This window comes from Lampetra fluviatilis, chromosome 43, assembly GCF_964198595.1.
Source record: "Lampetra fluviatilis chromosome 43, kcLamFluv1.1, whole genome shotgun sequence".
NCBI lineage: Eukaryota > Metazoa > Chordata > Hyperoartia > Petromyzontiformes > Petromyzontidae > Lampetra > Lampetra fluviatilis.
Genome location: NC_136317.1, coordinates 2,101,403 through 2,114,443, shown reverse-complemented (window position 1 = coordinate 2,114,443; position 13,041 = coordinate 2,101,403). Strand labels below are relative to the sequence as shown.

The window sequence follows — 13,041 nt, the reverse complement described above, 5'->3', positions numbered from 1 at the left end:
CCCCCACCACCACCTACTTCCACCCCCCCCACCACCACCACCCACTTCCACGCCGACCATTCTTCCACCCACCACTCGCGATTTTTACTCGTTGCTGGACAAGCCTTGGCCAGCTGCATGTACATGTTGAACTTCTTTTGCACCGTACACAGCCAACCGTGCTAATTTGAAGTTCGAGGGATAGACGACGAACTACATACAAAACGCAGTTCGAAAGGAATACATTTTTCAATCTAAGATTTAAAAGCGCATTGCTCCGGTGGCTTCATAATATCGGAAGAGCGTTCCAGACGGCCGCAGAAGCGCACCTGAAAGCGCGCGATGCGGTGACCGTCTTTGTTCGATGGTTCGCCAAAAAATAAATATCTGAAACATAGACCGCCAATACAAACGCGACGGTACAAACACAAACAAAATAGACTTCACCAAAACAAAGTCGCCACCGGGAGTGGTGAAACTTCATCTGCTCGGTGTCGGCAAGACTGCAGGGGTGCGCCCAGTCTCTCCCTGGGTTCTGACCTCCACGATTGAAAGGTTTCGTGAACGTGGGTCGATGGCTTAGCCTGGGATGGGGCAGGACAGCTCGTTACGGGAGGCTGGTTTGCTCGTGCTGTTTACACTGCGGGCGAGGTCTACCGATTTCTGCTGTAGAGCGTACTTTGTGCTGATGAATCGGGTGCACAATGACCCTTGTTTACCGGAGAAAGCCTCGCCGAGTCTCCAGAATTATTTTTTCAGGAGCGGTCTTGCCAGGGGTCACGCAGTAGGGGGCGATGTTGCGTTGTGGAAATCCAACTGAGTAGCTTTTCAGCATTCGGATATTTGGCCAATACCGGTTACTTTGTGTATCTTCTTGGTTCTTTTGGTGAAGTCACGTAGAAGGGAAATACTGAAATAATAAAAATAAACATAATAAAATACAATTCTCACGACGTTTTGGCCATAACGCAAGCTAGCCGTCCTCAGGTGAAGGGGGACGGCTGCTTGCGTTGTGGCCGAAACGTCGTGAGAATTGTATTTTATTTTGTTTATTTTTAATATTATATTATTATTATTCTCCTTCTACGTGACTTTACCGAAAGAACCAAGAAGATGAATCCCTACTTTGTGTATGTTTGAGAGGTTTCAAAGTGAACCCTCCTGGCCCCCCATGATTTGATTTTCGCGATTAGGTGTCACCGTTCCATTGTGTTTTTTGTTTTATGGTGAATGTAGCGCCCACGAGTAACTGCAGGGATGACGTGAACCCATTGCATGAAAAACACGCGCTGATGGAAGAGCATCGATTCTTACACATGCGAGTTGATGCGTGTATCGCGAGTTTTAAAATCTTGCTAATCGGTTCATTGATGCATAGTTTTGTTTATCATCAATGTTACGGTTATTTGCCCGCTGGAAAACTTTGGTTACATTTTCCTGAATCGATTTATTTTTTTTAGGTCCAACGCGTTTCACTGTTGCAACCCTTACAACTCCCGACAAAACAAAGTTAACAAAACTGAAAAGAATTCTGCGGTACAATCATTCTCCATGGGTTGCAATTAGCACTTGTGTTAAATACAATCTCTTCAAATTGACGCTCAAAGTTAAAGCGCTCAATATTCCTTACACTGATGCTTTGCCTGTATACCTTAGGCGTGTGACGATTTCTGCCCTCCGCGTTTTGTTAATCATCACGATGCAGGGTTGCGATTTAAAGATTTGTTTTAAGTGTTGAATGTAGAGCCTCTAGTGGCTGCAAGGGGTCACATCTACGACGTGTGACCTCTACACATGTAAAATTACCAATGCCGCCTCGCGTGGAGGTCTTTACTCGGTGCATCGCTAGTACCTAAATACATTACACTGTATAAACACCACGCGTTTTGAGGAAAATCCACACTTTGGGGACACAACTGGATAAGACAAAACATTTTCACCCGACAGCCCCACGGCCTGCAAGGCCGTGGGGTGTGCTCCGTGGAAGTCTTAGCAGATAACGAATATTTCGTCGGTTTTTATATTTTCAAAAAGTTTTTCTCGATTGGTGGTGCGTCAAAATTTTTTTTTTTTTAGGGTTGACGGTCCGTCCGTTTTAGTCGTGGGTCCCCCACACAGGTCGGGGAACCACTGCACGGGACACCTACGGGACACACCTACGGGACACACCTACGGGACACCAACGGGACACCTACGGGACACCAATGTGATCATTCTATGAGTCGACAAATCCACTGGAAAATTCTTGTTACTTTTATCAATTTGTTTGCAACAGCGAGGATTTTTTAAAAACTTAAATCCAGCACTGCTGACCAACGAGTTCAAACCCACGACCACAACGTGTGAGGTTGTGTGCGTGGCTTTTAGGACCCCCCCACGGAACGAACTGATCGTGTTCTCCGGGATTTGTCTCCACCAGCCCTCTCCCGTGTTGGGGGGGGGCGGGCTCTCCGTCTCGCCAGGGAGCAGGGAAACGCGGTCCTGCCCAGGCTGCTCTTTGCGAAACATCGCCCGAGCGTAAATACAAAACTTCCAGTCCGCCGGTTGATCGATCGAGCACAGAATGCTCCTGCGTGGCGGTGCTTTGTACCTCGACCCGGACCTACAATCTGAGAAATATACTTCACTGCGTTCCAGATTTAAGTTTTATTGTTTAGTTACTATTTTGAGTTTAGATTTTTTTTTCTCTCTCGTGCGTGCGTGCGTTTCTCCGCGGTTTTGTGTGGAAACTGTACTTCAGTGTGAATCGTGACGTGCGGGCAGGGCACGCAATTTAAATAAACGGGGCTCTGCTGAATTGTGGACCGAGTTTTAACTTCCCCCCCCCCCCCACATGTGAGGGTGTTCCCCCTTTCACTGCATTCAGGAAAAAAATGTTCCAGTGTCAAATGTGCAACAATATTTAAAGTCACTTCATAGAGTTCACACATTTTTGTTACATCAGTGCCGGTAAATGACAGAATGAGCAAAGTCGTTTCGTATGTTTTACAAACATTCTGCTTTTAAATAGGTGTAACGTTCGAAATGACAGGTCGTGACAAGTTCCAAATAGTTTGCTGCCTCTGCCTAGGAATGCTGTACAATATCCACACCGCCTCGCTTGCATTTCAACGGCTACTGAACTGTTCTCAACAACGCAAATGACGACAATGTTTGCTTACAAAAAAACAAGAAAGAGCTGTACACACGTCAGTCGGCATCAAATCATCCCCAACAGCGTAATTTACCAAAATCAATGTTTTTCGCTCCAATCAAGGATACATCCCAAGCCATGAATCTGGCGGAATCGGCGACGATCGTCCAAATTCTTCGGACGTCTCAAGCGGGGGCCTTGAATCGCGCGGCGATTTCTTCCAGTTTCCCCATGAGCCTCTGCGCTTCGGCGTCAGAGGAGCGAGTCCAGGCAAGCGGGAGATGCGTCGCCACGGCCTTGCGATCTGGGGGCGACGCCACACCGACTCAATGCACAGTCGCTGGCAGGAACAGCCGCTTCGCCATCGCGATGGTCCCACCGTCGCGTTACATTCCACTCCCCAAGTGTCGCCGTTCGCCTTCGCTGTCTACGGAGACGCCGGGAGGGAAGCGGGCGACCTCGAGCGACGACTCCGAGCAGCGCGGTCGCTCTACGTACGGTGCAAAAGAAGTTCGACGTGCACACGCGCAAGTCACGCGCAGTGGCACCCGCAATGAAGTTTTCACAAGCGAACGACAATCGCGACGGCTGCCAAAATGGACGTTTGCCAACATCGTGCAGAGGGAAAGGACGAGTTGCCCGTGACGTCGCAACTCTGGCCCTCCTGCCTCTCGGCCCTTACCCTGGAAGAAGAGGCCGCTGGGGTGGGCGCGAGCGGCGGGGGACAGCGCCAGCCACACCGCCGTGTCGGCGCCCTGCTCCTCCGTGCGCAGCCGCCCCTTCATGCGCCGGTGGAACTCCGGCATGGCCGTGCGCACCGCTGCACAGAGGCAAAACGCCGCCGGCACCGTCGCCGGCGGGGCATTGTTAGCGAGTGCCTATTGAGGCCGGTATCCTGGAATCGGCCTTGTATTGCTCCGGTCAAGGCGGGAGCCAAATGAGGATTTGCATAGCACCAGGTGAAGTGTGGGTTGTGCGTGTTACCGGTGGTACCTAAGTCCAGCATAACGGGTGGGTTGTGCGTGTGTCTCTTGTGTTACCGGGTGTGTCTGCCCATCCCGGGTGCATGCTGGAGAAGTGAACGCCTCTGTGCCGCGCTGCCCACTGCTCGGTCATCGCCACTTGCTGCCGCTGCTCGCGATCGCGTTCCGAACAGCAAACAAAAGAGATTGTTGGGTTTAGGCCACGCAATGACCTGGGGTCAAGTTTGTATCGTCAAGACCCTACCATCACCGGGACACAGACAAATTTGTCACGTGTACAACAAGCGTCGAACACTTCCTGGATTTTACTCTGGACTTTTATGGATCTTCTGAAGATGCGAGGCATAATTTCGAGTAAGACGTCGTATCCAATCGCTAAAATTTGGTTACGAAAATGGCTCTTTGACTTACCGGTGGGCCGAGACGACAACATGATGTTTATTATTTTTCATCATCCCGCGCTGGACAGCGTGGCGAAGTCTATCTACGAAACCGAGAGCGGACAGGACACGCGAGAAGAGAACTGTAGAGCGACCATCGCACCGACCTTGTTCTGGGAGTAGACCATGGTGCCGTCAAATGGACCTCGCTCCACCTGGAGGTCATCGGGGTCAAGCTTCTGCACCAGCATCCCGCCCGACGACACCGTCACCTGCACACGCGCGTACACACGTGTGTCGTGACGGGTACTGCAAGATCCGACCGTGGCCGTCCCGTGCTCGCCGAGCTGCGTTGCCTTCCGATCCCCGGACGGATACGTTACGATGAGGTCGCGCTCGTTACACACAAAGTGCTTGCCACAAATGAACCACAATGCCTTGCTGATCTCGTCAAGGAGCATAAACCATCATCACGCGAACTCCGCTCATTATCACAGCAGCAGCAGTGGCAGCTTTTGGCTGCTGGGCCATCAAACAAAGACGGTGGTCACCGCATTGCGCGGCGCTGGCAGATGCGCTTCTGCGGCCGTCTGGAATGCTCTTCCTTCCGATATTAGGAAGCCACTGGAGCTATGCACTTTTAAATCATCTAGATTGAAAACTCAGTTCTTTAGAACTGCTTTTTATTTTTAGTTTGTTGTCTTTCCCCACACCTCTGATAGCACGGTTGGCTACGTACAGTAAATAAAAAAGTACATAGTCTACATAGACTTGAAATATTGTTCGCGATGTTGACATACTGCCCAGGTACTCATTTGAGGCTATATCCAGAACTGGCCCTGGGCCCACAATGCACCGCGGCGGTCCCCGCGCGATGACCTTTCACCCCCCCGCCTCCCGCCTCACGGTTCGTACCACTCGAGCGTCGTCGCCGCTCTTCTCCAGCAGGGGCAAGAAGGCCGTGGTGAGGATGTAGGTGCCTGATGAAACCGACGGCAAGGGGTGGGGGAAAAGCATAAATACATCGAATCAAATCACGCACACGGACGGGGCTCCGGTAACGACTTTTCCCCAACGCGACGTCGTCAAGCGTCAAGGTGCATGACGAGGTGACGTCGCGCGTAACGTGGGATGACATTGGGGCGGCAGCTGCTGCTGCCTGTAGTCCAGCGCTGTGTGGAGGCAGCAGCGAGGGTTGGTGGATCACCGCGCGCAGATGTCGCGTGAAACTGTCTTCCCGTGGGCGTCGAGGAGCCCGTACACTTGCTGTGGAACCCACCTGATCCATCCGTATGGGGTAGGTCGTTGTCCCCACGCACGCATGGGTTTTCTCCTTCCACGTGCATGTTAATTCCCCGGTAACACCTTAATACGTAGAGAGGGCCACAGAGCTTGGGGAGGAATTTGGCGCTGGCTCCTCGCCACCTGGCTGCTGCTGCTGCTGCTGCTACCTTCCACCTTGTCTGTGGTTCCTCCTCGGACCTCTTGAGACGTCCCCCGTCTCTCTCGACGAGAGCGAGGAGCGAACGCAGTGGCGGTGGCGTTACAAGTCAAGTTATGACGACGCCGACATAATAATCGTCAACTTGTAACACGGCGCTTTGGCGGTGGCGCGGCGTCACAAGTCGACGATTATTATGACGGCAACATCAACGAAGTGATGTCGCCTCGCAACGTCACGCGCAAGACGAGACCCGGCAACGAGCGGCCGTAGTTCTCACACGCGTCACGGCGCCGATTTTAAACCACGCTCGCTGCAGTTCGCCGAGCGGACCCGCCGCTTGCGAGTCCGTCCCGACCGCAAGCAACCGGTTGCGCAACGGCTCCGCGACCCGGCTGCGAGATGCGTCCCGCGTACAAGGAGATTCGGTCGCGCGCGACCGAGCGACGGCCCAGGTTGAAACCCGTCTTCGGAAAAAAAAATCGAACCGAGGCGGGGTGACGCGCCCCGTACGCGCCGAGTCGATCCCGAGATGTTTGCCGCGGCTGCGTTGGCAGCTGGGCACAAGCACAGCGCGCTCAAAATAACTCGACAAGTTCATCGACATCTCTGTGGCCTTCAAAAGGAGCGGGTATGTAAACGAAATGTTTTCATTTCACCAGGTAAGGCCTCACTGAGCTATACAGCTCAACAAAGTGGCCTATCGTGTGGACGTCTATCGCAGCCAAATGCTCGGAACGCGTGATGTTGATTATAAATGTGGAGGGAAAAACCGGAGGACCTGGAGAAAAAGCCACGCGACCACGGAGGAGAGAGAGACACGCAAACTCCAAATATACAGCAGGCGTTAGGGTTGGGATCGAACCCACGACCTCCTGTATACCAGGCGAGGGAGTCAACATCTGTGAGAAAGCAGAAGGGTAATTTTTCAAAACGTCACCGACTGTGTATACTTTTCCTCTCAAGGCCACAGAGGCGTTGACAAAAGCTTACCCAGCGTGTTTGTGGCAAAGTTTGTCTCAAGTCCGTCCGCGGTGAGCTCCCTCTGGTTCACCATGCAGCCAGCGTTGTTCACCTACGGGCGGAGAGTGCGTGTGCTCATTAGCGGAGAGAGAGACACACTCCCTGAAGTTCCCTCCCTCTTGTGCGCTGTGGTGGTGGCGATGGTGACAGTGATGGTGGTGTTGATGGTGGTGGTGATAGTGATGGTGAGTGATGATGGTGGTGATGATGGTGGTGGTGATGGTGGTGGTGTTGATGGTGGCGATGATGGCAGTGGGTTTTCTCTGGATAGTCCAGGTTTCCTCCACCGGCACGACCGTTTCATCTTACTCACACCGCGTGCAACCTGCAGGTGGCAACACTTCCCCCGTTCAGCTCTGCGCGGTCCCGGCCCTTGGCCAACACCCGGGCGAAGCTGGACGGGAACCTTTCGGCAGAACCGAAGCAGCACGTCGCTCGCTCTTGCCGCCGCCGCGAGCGGTTTGCCAAAAGGCCAAACCTCTCGGCGCGTCGGTGGCTCGACCGGCTCGGCCACGCCGGGTGGGGGTGGGGGGCCTTTCGGCCGCAGCGTTGCGTGGCCTCACGCCGGTGTAGACAACTTACGTTTGTTTGGTCGTTGTGTTCAAACAGAGGGTGTCGGAGCAGTCTTCTTTCCGCCGTTTTGGGACAGCGAGGGCGGAGTCAGGGTGAGGCCACCGTGGCTTTGTGGCCATTCGCGTTTTTCTTTGTTGTTGTTGTTGTTATTGATAAAGAGTTTTATTGTTAAAACACCACCCGGAGTGCGATCATCTTTGGCTGCACTCGTTAGCAAGGTGCCGAATTTGGGAAATGGACTGCACAGGCAAGCGTTGCTTAGTAAAAACAATGATACAAACGTGAAAATCCATTTAGCGAACCCAAACTCATTCGTGGGAGCCACGACCCGCCACCCCGCTAGCGAGCGGCCGCCTCGAGCCGACGTCAACGCCACCGCCGTAGTTCTTCGTGGATCTTTCAGTTTTTATGAGAAAAAATGTTGGACCAGGTAAGACCCCCACTGAGCTATCAGAGCTCTTGTTCAGAAGCGACTTGGCCATCACGAATGGTAGCCCAACAAGTGGGATTATCATCATCGTCATCGTCGTCGTCATCGTCGTCATCATCATCGTCATTGTCATCATCATCGTCATTGTCATCGTCATCGTCATCACCGTGGCGTGGAAATTTACGGCAGCCAAATCCTCTAAACCGCAAGTCAATTCTAAACGTGGCGGGAAGAACCGGAGGAACCGTAGAAAAATCGTGACCACGGGGAGAGAGAGAGACATGCAAACAGCAAATATACAGGTGTCAGGGTCGGGGCCGAACCCACGATCTCGTGTATACCAGGCGAGGTAGTTAACATCTCGTCACCGTGGCGTATATGTCAAGGACTCGCCGCTCCTCCCCCTCCTCACCAGGACGTTGAGCGTCTCGTTCTCCTTCTTGAAGTTTTCTGCAAACTCCCAGACCTTGCTCGGGTCGGACATGTCCAGAAGGTGCACGAACACGCTCTGTCGCGAGACGGGAGGACAGACGATTTGGCGGAAAGTCTCTACAACGCCACGGCGATTACCATGCTGCACGTTTTCGCTCATCGTAAATATATATTTTACACGGGTCAATGGTCAGGGCAGGTGAATAGCTCATAATTATCAACGGCACAGGGCCCTGTTTTTAGTCCGGTTAGAATGTACCTCCGACTCGACTGTCGTGAAAATGAGCCAAGCAGACGCTGTAACCGACGGACACCGACAGAATTGACAGGCGGACATATGATGCCGCTTGCAATGTACACAAGAAGCACGGATATTATTTTGTTTCATCACGGTTGCTGAGAGCAAGCCCGGAGGCTCACGACGCCCAGGCGTGCCAGAAACGTACAGCAGACAAAGGGTCGATACGTTTCATGAACTGAGCAAAGGTGTGAGAATTTGGGGCAAGACAGGGATGGGGAGGGAATTGCAAGGTAATGGACCAGCGCTCTTGATTGCGGGGGAGGGGGGGTGGGGCGGGGAGAGCCACTGCTCCGATACAAGACTTCTGGTGGACAAGGCATCGGGGGGTCACGCAGTTCAGAGGTCAAAGGTGGGCACCTGGTTGCCGCTCTCCTTGACGATGTCTTCGCGCGCTTGCTCGGCTCGCTCGCGGTTGCGACACACGAGGTGCACGGCTCCGCCTGCTCCGCACACAAAGGCAAAGATCCCCCGTATAGCCTTAGCAGGCTTTTGAGGCAAGTGCTGTTAGCGAGTAGCACCGATGAAGGCCGGCACGGTACACGAACGGGAGGGTGGCCATCACCGCGCCCGGCCACCTTTTGTCTCCCGAGTGGCGATGTTTTACACACCGCGCCAGGTACTCGTTGAAGGCTGAGTCGACCTAGGGGAGACCCAGGACCGGTTACAATAATCATCACTGGTGTTGGCCGTGAGCGAGAATCAAACTCGGGCCGCCAGGTTCATAGTGCAGCACGCTAACCGCTACACTACCGCTCCCAACTCGCACGCACTGGTGCAACAACAACAACAACAACGACGTGCATTAGTGATGTCTCTAGAGCACGGAGTCACATGGGAAGAGAGGCAGGGAGCAACTCACCCACCAACTCACACATTCACTCGCCCACTCACTGACTCACTCGCCCATAATATCACCCACTCATCATGTATTCACTCACCTACCCATTCACGTTGTTACTCAATCATCCACTCACCCGCTCACGCACACACTTCCCGTGACTTCCCCGTGATCTCCCCGTGCACCCCCCCCTCCTTGTGACCGGCCCCCCACCCTGCCCCCCCGTGACCTCCCGCCGACCTCTCTTGGCCATGTGGAGGGCGGCCGCCTTGCCGATGCCGCTGTTGGCCCCCGTCACCATGAAGGAGCGGCCGCTCGCGTCCACCTCCAAGTCCTGGGCCCGGAAGCTCTTGGCGGCCGCTTCGTAGCCGCCCCTGGCAGGGCGGGAGGCGGGTGGCGGTCACAGACCGTGGTCAGCGTGGGCCCCAACGCGCCGACGTGCGGCAGCCTCCAGTTTGCCGATCCGCAGCTGGATGAGGGCGTGCCCACGCCGCACGTGTCGCGGGGGTTGTGGGGGTAGTGGGGGTCGCGGGGGGTAGTGGGGGTCGCGGGGGTCCGTGGGGGGTCGTGGGGGGGTCGCGGGGGGCCATGATCGTAAATCCGCGACGCCGATCGGTACGGATCGGTGAAGGCGGAGGGGGCAGATCAGATGTTGGGGGGGGGGGGCATAGAGGTACAGCACAACTAAGCAAGAGAAATAGTGGCATCTATATTCAAAAAAGCCATCGATCATTACATATATGTTAGATCAGCAATTGGAAGGATACCTAATTCTCTCCCTCTGTTTCTGTGTCTCTTTCCGTGCGGCTGTCTCTGTCTTTGTCTCTCTCCATCTCTCTCTCTTTATGTATTTTGAATTGTATCAGTCTCGTTCTGTCTGTGTCCTCAGCATCTCTCTCCGTGTCTCTGTGTAGTGGTGATACGCGCTGGGTGTATATGTCGTGTGCCAGCGCGTATGTACGGGTGTGTGTGTGGTGACGCGCGCTGACGGGGAGGAGCAGGCGTCAGTGCGCGGGTGGGGGGTAGTGCTGCTGATTGGCTGTGTGCCGGTGACGCGCCCAGAGGGAGTGATCGGGTAGCAGCGCGGTGTGATTGGTCGGGGAGTGGAAACACGCGCTGAGCGGAACCGGATCGTAGGGATAGCGCGTGGGGATTGGGTAACTGAGGAGCGGTGCCGACGTTGAGGTCCGCATCCGCTCCGTCTCCCGGGAAGAAGGGGTATATAAGGTGATGCACAGAGGAGCAGGGGGCAGAAGTGGAACCATCTAAGAATGAAGACGAAGGTGCAGAGATAGAGCCAGTAGAGGAGAGTAATGGAGAGTAGAGGAGAGTAATGGAGAGTAGAGGAGAGTAATGGAGAATAGAGGAGAGTAAGGTATAAGTGTGTAGCCAGCGAGAGAGAACGGTCTACACGAGCTGAGTAATGTATAGTGTGTAGCCAGCGAGAGAGAACGGTCTACACGAGCTGAGTAATGTATAGTGTGTAGCCAGCGAGAGAGAACGGTCTACACGAGCCGAGTATGCATACGGTGTAGCCAGAGAGAGAGGAAGGTCTACACGAGCCGAGTATGCATACGGTGTAGCCAGAGAGAGAGATGCAAAGTCTACACGAGGCGAGTGGAGAGTGTAGCAGAGGCGCAGAGTCTACACGAGGCGAGAGAGGAGTGTAGCCGAGGCGCGGAGTCTACACGAGGCACAGAGAGCCGGCAGCACAGAATCCAGAGAGTCAAGAGAAGCGTAGGGTGAAGAAGAAGAGGTCACGAGTTGTACCGTTGTATGGTGACCGCATTGTGAAGAAGAGAGGCCACGCGTTGTATTGTTACAAGTCAAGATTTAATAAAAGAAGTGTGTTCCCGTCAAGGAGTTTCCTGCCGTCATTTTCCAATACTTCATCTGGCGTCAGAAGTGAAACGGGCTTCCAAGCATGGAGACAAGGAAGACCCGTAGGACCCACGGGATTGACCGCGAGGAAAACCTGGACGACTCGGGGCCGCTGGTGGCGGGGGGCGAGGAGGAAGACTTGCCCACGCTACAGGATCCGTCGACGGCGCCGGCCGAGCGACCGGGGACCGAGGCCGTGCTTCGTGAGGCGCACTCCCGACTGGCGGAGCTGCTGCTCGCCGCCGCGTCCATCTTGGCGGAGATCAGCTCGTCGGGAGGAGCGGGGACGGTGGGGGACATTTTACAAGGTCGCCCTGCAGATTCCCGCCAAAACGAATGGGGGATTCCCGCCATTGCGCCTGGGCCTACTTTTGGCGGGAACGGCGAGCGCCACGTGGTGGTGGGTTCCCAAGCGCGCGCATCGACGTCATCAGCGCGCGAGGGGGTCCGCCATTTTACGTCTGCCGCTGGAGCCGCCATCTTACACACCGACGGAGAGGCGGAGAGGAACCACGAGGCGGATGACTTCATTTTTCAGCAGCGTCTGCCCACGTTGTCAGCCTTCAAGGCGGAAGGCGGAGACTGGGGCAAATTTCAGCGAAGGTTTTTGGCGCATCAAGAGATGTCAGCGTGGTCCGATGCTACGGCGCTGCAGGCGTTGCCTGCCCTGCTGGACGACGACGCGCTCGCGGCCTTCAGGTCTGCACGGAAGTCGGACCGCTCCACGCTGAAGGATGCGCTGGGTTTGTTGGCCAGGGTCTACGGACCTCCCTCGGCGTGCCGCCATCATTTCTACGCAAGACGGAAAGCGGCCACGGAGACCGCGCTGGCCTATCGCACGGCGTTGCTGGCTCTTGCTGATGCTGCGTTCCCTCGGATGGACGAGGAGGGCCAAGACGCGATGGTTTTGGAGCAGCTGCTTAAGTTGGCGCAGGACCTGGGAGTCCCTATCAACACAGCTGACGAGATTGATATTTCTTCTTTGAGAGTCGCCACGAGTATTCAAGCGCACGAGGCCCTACAACGGAAACAAGGAGTTGGTTGCAACGCTGCTGTCGTCGCAGCTCCGGGTTCGGTGGTCACCGAACCCCAAGTCGTCAGCCCACGAGAGGAGGCGTTCGCCACGGGACGACCAGGGGACTGGAGGCCGGGGGCTCGGTCGCCTCTGCGATCGGGCCGAAAGTCGGAGCATCCAAGATCTACTCCGACCCTCGTCACGTGCTATAACTGCGGCCTCCGGGGCCACGTGGCGTCCGGGTGCCGCGCTCCGCGTCAGCGCGCCATGGGTGCTCGGCTGGACGACGACCGAGATCCCAAGTCATCTCTACAATCCCCGGCAAGTCGCGGCACCTCACACGCTCGGCCTGTTTATTCGGCACACATGGGACGCCGCGTTGCGGCGGAGGAGGGCCGGTTAAGGTTCGGGGATTCGGTTCGGCGAGGGGGGTTCGGCCGGGACCAGGGAGACATCGAATGGGCGGAATTGGGGCATAGAATTGTGGCTGCTTCGGCGGGTTCGTCCGTTGTTACGGGATCTATTGATGGGGTCGAGATTAGGGTGTTAGTGGACACGGGGGCATCGGCAACTATTATATCGGACCTCATTTATGATATTCTCCCAGTCCAATGTCGTCCGCTGCTTCCAGT

General features: G+C 55.0%; 1 protein-coding gene across 4 annotated transcripts in view; it reads right to left on the bottom strand.

The window, feature by feature from the left end:
• Positions 1–1,239: 1,239 nt before the first annotated feature.
• DHRS12 (dehydrogenase/reductase 12) overlaps positions 1,240–13,041 on the bottom strand; it is a 24,755-nt gene continuing 12,953 nt past the window's right edge. For 2 of the 4 annotated variants that reach the window (XM_078876106.1, XM_078876105.1), the window contains exons 3-11: positions 9,754–9,887; positions 9,033–9,115; positions 8,355–8,450; positions 6,910–6,991; positions 5,391–5,455; positions 4,643–4,747; positions 4,153–4,243; positions 3,795–3,932; positions 1,240–3,416 (exon numbers count right to left, since the gene is read on the bottom strand). In XM_078876106.1, coding sequence (XP_078732232.1) covers positions 3,298–3,416; positions 3,795–3,932; positions 4,153–4,243; positions 4,643–4,747; positions 5,391–5,455; positions 6,910–6,991; positions 8,355–8,450; positions 9,033–9,115; positions 9,754–9,887 — 913 coding nt within the window. In that variant the 3' untranslated portion in view covers positions 1,240–3,297. Of the gene's footprint in view, positions 3,417–3,794; positions 3,933–4,152; positions 4,244–4,642; positions 4,748–5,390; positions 5,456–6,909; positions 6,992–7,252; positions 8,301–8,354; positions 8,451–9,032; positions 9,116–9,753; positions 9,888–13,041 lie in introns of those variants that run through there. The other 2 variants (XM_078876107.1, XM_078876108.1) reach the window with 2 other exon arrangements.